Source organism: Aphis gossypii, chromosome 2, assembly GCF_020184175.1.
Source record: "Aphis gossypii isolate Hap1 chromosome 2, ASM2018417v2, whole genome shotgun sequence".
Lineage (NCBI taxonomy): Eukaryota > Metazoa > Arthropoda > Insecta > Hemiptera > Aphididae > Aphis > Aphis gossypii.
In genome coordinates this window covers 48,381,042-48,388,899 of record NC_065531.1, presented here as the reverse complement: position 1 = coordinate 48,388,899, position 7,858 = coordinate 48,381,042, and the positions used below count along the sequence as shown (strand labels likewise).

The 7,858-nt window shown below is 26.2% G+C and overlaps 1 protein-coding gene across 6 annotated transcripts; it reads left to right on the top strand.

The window, feature by feature from the left end:
* The first annotated feature begins 91 nt into the window (after positions 1-91).
* On the top strand, positions 92-7,797 carry LOC114120482 (intraflagellar transport protein 56). 6 transcript variants are annotated; one of them, XM_050199234.1, is made up of 11 exons: positions 92-248; positions 1,703-1,750; positions 1,947-2,072; positions 2,780-2,971; positions 3,036-3,244; positions 5,077-5,269; positions 5,373-5,639; positions 5,713-5,910; positions 6,013-6,121; positions 6,725-6,965; positions 7,211-7,797. In XM_050199234.1, exons 2-11 carry the CDS (start codon positions 1,748-1,750, stop codon positions 7,320-7,322), a joined length of 1,650 nt encoding a protein of 549 aa, XP_050055191.1. In that variant the 5' UTR covers positions 92-248; positions 1,703-1,747; the 3' UTR covers positions 7,323-7,797. The 6 variants fall into 6 exon arrangements, with proteins under 6 accessions (XP_050055191.1, XP_050055194.1, XP_027838201.1 ...); XM_050199236.1 differs by lacking the exon at positions 92-248 and adding an exon at positions 1,208-1,596 and having other exon boundaries at positions 6,013-6,028; XM_050199235.1 differs by lacking the exon at positions 92-248 and adding an exon at positions 1,225-1,627.
* The last annotated feature ends 61 nt before the right edge of the window (positions 7,798-7,858 follow it).

Below are 7,858 nucleotides of genomic sequence, written 5' to 3'. Positions count from 1 at the left end.
GTCGAATATTATCCGGTGGCAACTGGCAACTACTGGCGAGACGGAAGTTGATAACAGGACGCCTAACCTAACCTAACCCGCCTTCGTATGTAGGTATTTGAGGTTACCATACTAACGTGGCTGGTCCGAATAAATATTATACGGTTACCAAGGTCGACAATAGATCTTTTGTCGTACTTGCCGCCGCCCAATCGACGGTCAACCGATGACACATACATGAGGTCGTTCAACTTTTTCCCGGCTTAAAGGTTAATGCACCTATTATTTATAAATTAATATTATCGAGTATGATAATTTTAGCATTCTGGTGAGTGGTGATGTTAAAAATAATATGTTTGCTGAAAGCTGTAAAAATATTATAATACCTAGTGATTTCTTTTATTGGAATTTATCAATATATTATGAAATTTTTATTTTATAGTAGGTACAATTTAATAGGTATTTTTAATTTTACATCTATATAATAGGTAATGAAGTCTGAAATATTAGGTTTAAACCAACATGCCAAACACCACCGTACCGATAAAACAGTATTACCTAATACACTTATACGTGTACTAAATATTAAAATATAATATGAAGGTGTGAGGTCTGTAAATAAGTAGGTATATGTTTTAATTTGTATTATTGTCTATTAAATTAATTTATAAATATTTTACATTAATTATAATACCATACTCTTATTCTCACTATTTTTTATTATTGTAAATAATGCTTATATTTAAGTAAACAATCATTTGTGAATTTTTGATATTCCAGACTGTAGATAAGTAAAAGACAAGAATCAGAGAATCGATCACCAAAGACACATTAGACTTAGACATTACCAATATTTATTATAAAAATATTCTAATCAATTCATGCTACAATAATGTACTAACAATTTGAATACTTGTATAAATGTAAACTATAGTTATAACTAATAGGTACACTAAATAAGTAGACTAGTGAACTGAAAGCGCGCCGAACGCCTGGACATAACATAGGTAGGTACTTGGGTACATTAGGTACATGCTATATGTTATGTATATACCTACGAAAATATGAAATACGAGTGCACACAATGCATTGTAAGTACCTAAAAAATAGATATTTATTTTTTAAATATAGCTTGATATTTCAAAATTTTCGTTTAACTCTTTTTTCAAGATTATAATTAATTCTTCTTGAATATTCAAAAAATTAGATTAGGTACATAAATTATGCATAGTAACACGTGTCTATTAAATCAAGTGGAATATTTTATTTTGTTTTAAAAATTAAAAATGTACTGTTGGTATTGGCTGTATAAATACAATAAATAATAATATACCTAATCTATATTAAATGAACTTGACATCCCAAGAAATATTTTTAGAACAGAAATGGCGTTTCTGTGGAACTTCGAGGGTATAGCAATTAGCAAGTACATAGGGAGTATTTACTATTTACCTATTACATACCAAATCCTACCTAAGTTGGCAGTAGCTAATGTTGCTATGGATATGAGTATTGACGTGAAAACCACAACAGTAATATACAAGTTACATTAACTATAATAGTTAATATTTTATAACAACATAGATATAAGTACCTACCTACTTAAATACTTTAATGGTTAGTTAAAGCTTTTACCAAGTTTAAGAATGTAAATTTACACATTTAAACATTTTTCAAACATAATATTAACTAATTATTAATTATAGGTATATTTTGTTTGTAGGTAATACACTATAGCTAATAATTAATATCAATACTCACCTCAAATATGGTAAGATCACAAAAACATATTATACATATTTTCTCCTATATTGGCTATTATACTCAGTAAACATATATAAATACCTACTGCAGTTGTATAATATTACGTACTACATTTTAAGTTGTAGTTGTTGATATTTATTAAATTTACATTATTTTATATTAGTCGATGGTTTATGCCGTTTATGGTATGTTTTTATATTTAGATTCTATCACGTGTAAAACCGGCGGTAGAACAGCAATTAGAGAAAACTAAACCAGTAAATCATAAGATAACCGCTAAGGATTTCATAGAGAAAAGGGATTATACTGGTGCTTTAACCATTTTAAAAGTGGGTATAGATTTTTAATAAATTAATCACTTAAATTATTATGATTTATAAAAGCTTTATTAATTTATCTTTATTCGATAGGTACAATAAAATAAAATTATCACATTTAAAATATTTTCAATGTTTACATAGACGTTAAAATGGTTTTAAAATATAGTCAACACTTGTTTTTAATAAATATAAATATAATAACTTTAATAGTTTTAAATACATCATTTTTTCTAGAACCCCCCTACACAACAGAAAAATGAAAAAATCCATTTCTGATTTATAAACAGGTTATCTAATATCGTAAACTTCAAACGTTCATAAAAAATGACGAGGAAAACTTCTTTTTTTTTGATATGGGTAGAAAAACTTATGACAAATCTTGTATTAAATTTTCTAATTGTAGATATAAAAAGTAAATGCTACCTATGCATTTCTACCTTCAAAATTATTTAAATAAAGTATTCGTGATTTTGAAAATTTGACGAATTTTGTTAAAATTCTAACTTTAAATTCTTATTACAACAAAATATTATGGCTATATATTTTTAATAATTAAAAAATTTATAACTCATGAAGAATCTTGCATTAAAAAACACACATTATTGTAAAAATAAAAAATCATTCATTCATTGCTTCGCTCAGAATCTAAAATTATATTCTTAAATAATAATTTTGTATATCTGGTGCTTTTTTAATTAATTTATTTATTTTAATAGTTTGATATAGAAAAATCAAAACAAGATGTGGAATTAGAACTATGGCTAGCATATTGTTATTTTCATTTAGGTGATTATAATAACGCAATGCTCATTTACAAAAATCATAGCAAAAATTCAGGAATAAAACATTTGTTTGTCAATTTAGCTTGTTGCTATTTTTATTTAGGCATGTATCCAGAGGCTGAAGAAGTAATATATTTTAGTATAAATTATTCTAACTATTAAAATAATTATTGTTATCCGTTTCTATAAGGTATTGGGCAAGTCCGATATTTCCGACGTAAAAATTAGATTGCAATTTCATTTATCACATAAACAAGGTGACGAAAAAAAGCTCATGGAATATCATGAACTTTTAGCGGATGTAGTTGAAGATCAATTATCATTAGCAGCTATACATTATCTTAGATCGCATTATCAAGAAGCTATTGATATATATAAAAAGTTAATGATAAATAATCGGTAATTATAAATTCAATCCTAATTAATAGTAGTTAAAATATAGACATATAAAAATACATCATTCTTACCTAAAATACTTATAAATAGAGCTTAAGTATCTAAAATATTGTAAACACAGAACATATTATTGTAATACATTTTCACAGCCATAAACAATTTCTATGTATCAATAAATTTCATCACTAAATTTATCATTAGAAAATGTGTACTTCACGCTTACAAATTATGAAATTAAGTATGACATTGTGGTCTCTTAATAGTTATTTATAAATTAAATCCTTTTGAACCGCTCTATATTATTTTATCCTCAAATCATATTTGGAAGATAGATATTTTTATGTAAAACACAGACCACAGTAACTCAATGTTAACTTATTTACCATCATCAATGGTAGTCAAATGATTTGGTTATGGAAGGAGTGGGTGGCTGATTTTTTTAATATGCACTATTTGATCATTATAAATATAATTTATATGGTTGTGAATTATGTACAAACTTTATTTATAAACGTTTTAATAACAATTGTATTATAAAATTACCTATATAAATCTATTTTCTTATATTTTTTTCCTATTTCATTCGGCGCTTTGTTATTCGTTATTTGCTACTTATATATTACACAGGATTATTAGCCCGTGATAAGTTATTGAGACGATTTCATAGAATAATATAATTACACTGCAATTTACATTTATTAATTTATATATATATATTTACCTTACTAGAACACAAGGCCGTAACTGGAAAAAAATTTTGGGGGGCAACATTTTTTTAAATATCTAGAATCTAGATACTGAACACTTATCATTTTTAAGTTTTTAACTATAATTTACATTAAATATTTCTACTTTTAAAAACTTCGGAAGGGGGGGGGTCTGAACTTCCGGACCCCCTTAGCTACGGCCTTGCCAGAGCAGGTGAGAAAGAAGTTTAATTCCCATATATTTTGAATTGAGAATTAAATATTTTAATATTACTAAATACTAATAATAATCGCCTAGTTCCTATGTATGATAAATTCTAGATAATACACTAAACACAGTGTACTGTGCACAGTGTAGTCATATAGTCTATATGGTCTATATTATAGACCACATTATATTGTATTGTGGATATTTAAAGTAGATAGTTGTTTAAATATGGTTTTTGAAGAAAACAATTATAGCAAAATTGTATACATTATAGAATATATAATATATTAAAAATAAATTGTTTTAAGTATTTAAAAAGATCAAGATGAGAGATTATCGTCTATCCCTATGAGGGGCATCACTCTACGTTTGACTACCACTATCTATACCACTATATTAGGAAAGGAGACAGGAGTTCTACAAAGTATCTTTTAACTCTCACCACTACTATTATATTTATTATTTACCACAAACACAATTTTAGTAACTTAAGCGTTATTAATGTTTAAATAATTCTACTAGCGTCAATAAAGATTTTCTTATTGCAAAAGTACATAATTTTGACTTGAATTCCATTTGGATTTAGTAATGAAAAATTAAACTGAATAATAATTCAAGTAAATTTTAATTAAAATTCAAATTCAGTCCCAAAATTGACATGTTCATTTATACAACACTGTTGAAACTACTATATATTTGGTTTTAATGTATGCTATAGTTGTATCGTCAAATATTCAACCACTGTAGGTCTGTAGGAGTATAATTGTACAAACGTATAGACTATAGGTATTAAATTCTGATGATTATTATATGGTGTATAATTATTATAATGAGCGGCTAATGATTGTAGTTAATAAGTTTAATACCTTATTAAATTACTCGTTACATAAGAAATGTCTAGTAATTTATTGTATTTACAGACATTTTTTGGCACTGAATGTTTATATGGCTCTATGTTATTATAAATTAGATTTTTATGACGTATCTCAAGAAATTTTAGATGTTTATATGAAAAAATATCCAGATTCTATGATATTAACTAATTTAAAAGCTTGTAATTTGTATAAATTATACGATGGTAAAGCTGCTGAATCGGAATTGAAAAATCTTATTGTGAGTTAAACAATGTTAATTAAATAACTTTTCTTGTTAATATACAATTATTTAAAAAAAAAATACTAATAATTTTGTTACTTAACATCACAAAAAATAAAAGGCGAGAAGATCATCAACATTCAAGTTTTGTGAAGATTTGATTAAACATAACATGGTTGTTTTCCGCGAAGGAGAAGGCGCTTTACAAGTGTTGCCAGCGCTAGTTGATATCCTTCCAGAAGCACGTCTTAATTTGGTAATATATTATTTGAAGCAAGGAGAAAATGAAGAAGCCTATGAGTTAATCAAAGATTTGGAACCAGCTATTCCCCAAGAATATATCTTAAAAGCTATTGTTAATGTAGTTGTTGGTCAAGAAAAGGGAGATGTAAAAAAATATAATGATCATTAATTAATTATTAAAAAAATACCTAAAGTAAATTTTTTATTCATATTTTTAGACTAAGCAAATTGATAATGGACAGAGTTTATTCAATATGGTGGGAAGTAGTTCCAGTGAATGTGACACAATACCAGGTCGGCAATGCATGGCTTCCTCTTTATTTTTAGAAGGGCGTTATGACGAAGTTAGCTTATATCTAAGTTCAATAAAGAGCTATTTCTCCAATGACGATAGTTTTAATTTTAATTTTGCTCAGGTATTTTTATCAACTATATTATCTATTCATCTATGAATTCAATATCTAAATAAGTAATAATAAATACATTATCTATATAAAATATTTATATATTAAATATAGGTTAAATTATCGCTAGGTGAGTACAAGGAAGCAGAAGAGATGTATTTACAAGTAAAAAGCAACAAAATACGAGATAGTTTTATTTACATAAACCATTTAACACATTGTTGTAAGTTTTCAATAAAATATTTTATTACCTATAGGCTATTGGGCAGGGGCCAGGGATAGCAAATCCATGGGCCATGGCACGCGAAAAATTAAAATAATTTCACTACCTACATAATAAGTAAAAATATTTTGAGGATACGGATTTAATTAGTTAATATTAAATATAATATATTATATATTATATAATATTTTTTACGGCACACTTTGGGGGAAAAAAAGGTAATTTTTGGCACATATAGTGTTCAAAAGATTTGCCACCCCTGCCATTAACTAATCTCGTATATATTATGCGTAACATTGGAATTTAGTACCCATATTAGGTTAGGTCTATAAGTTCGGACAAAAATATTGAGGAATTATGGATTCCGCCAAAATTACCTATTTAGAAAAAAGATTTGTATTGATTCCACCGGCTACTGTTTATCCCCCTCCCATCCTTGTAAGTTGTAGGTATATGTATTTTTAAATATATGATCCAACATAATATACTATAAATAATAAATATAATAATAAAATGTATAAAATTATAATTATTATATAATTCAAAGTTTTAAATGTTATTGTTTGTTTGTAAAATAATAATAGCATATTAATTTTTGTTTAGTTATTATGAATAAAAAATCACAGTCAGCATGGGATTTATATTTGAAAATTGAAAATTCACAAGATTCATTGATAATATTGCAGTCGATTGCAAATGATTGTTATAAAACTAATCAGTTTTGGCAATCAGCCAAAGCATTTGATATGCTCGAAAGATTAGATTTATTACCTGAATATTGGGAAGGAAAACGAGGAGCTTGTGCCGGCATATTTCAACAAATTGTTCTTGGCAATCAACCACAGTATGTTCAAATTGCTAAAATGTATTTTATAATTTTTTAGTAAAACTACAAAATACATGTTAATCTTAATACCACTGACGTAACTAGATTAACCATAATCCTCTCATTGATCATTCTGAAATTTGGATCGTATGAAGCATCCTTTCTTCAGAATTTCGTTATTTGTAAAATCGTTATGTGTTATCTATACAAATATTTCAAAATAAATATAACAAGTAAATAATAACATTTTTATTTTAATATAGAGATCAGATAGCTGATGTTATACATTTATTAAGAAACTCGGCAAATCCTCAAGTTGAACAAATGATAAAAATGATGAAGAAATGGGCGAAAAATAACAAAATAGTTGTTTAGATTTATTTTTGACTACTAAATTGCCTGAATAAGTAGGTAGGTATAGGTACCTAAAAATATTACACATATTAACGTTATTGTGACATATTTTTACTATATACTCGTTGTCTATTACTTTTAAGTTTCAACTTTCAAGTATTAAAATATATATGTATAGAAAGTTATAATTAATAATATACTATTCAATTTATACAATTATACGACCATATCTATTATACTTGTGTAATTGTGTCGATATAAACTACAAATAATTATAAATGCTAATTGCATATTATGTGTTATGTTTTATGTATATTATAGTGTATACCGTATGTGACGTATGTCTGTATAAGTACTGTGTATAGTTAGGTTAAGTTACTAAGTCTTGAAGTCTAGGCCGTTGATGAAAACAAAATCTTGGTTATGAATTCAGATATTTTTATAATGATGACTACCTTTATATATTATCATTAAAATTAATTGACAATATGTTAAATATATGTTTATTTATTTGGCGTGGTCAAAAAGTACTGTAAATACTAAAGAGGGTTGCATAT

Excerpts from the sequence above, each read along its gene's own strand:
- LOC114120482 (XM_050199234.1), top strand. Across the intron at positions 2,972-3,035 it reads TGTATCCAGAGGCTGAAGAA|GTATTGGGCAAGTCCGATAT; the intron begins GTAATATATTTT and ends CGTTTCTATAAG. Across the intron at positions 6,122-6,724 it reads AAACCATTTAACACATTGTT|TTATTATGAATAAAAAATCA; the intron begins GTAAGTTTTCAA and ends ATTTTTGTTTAG.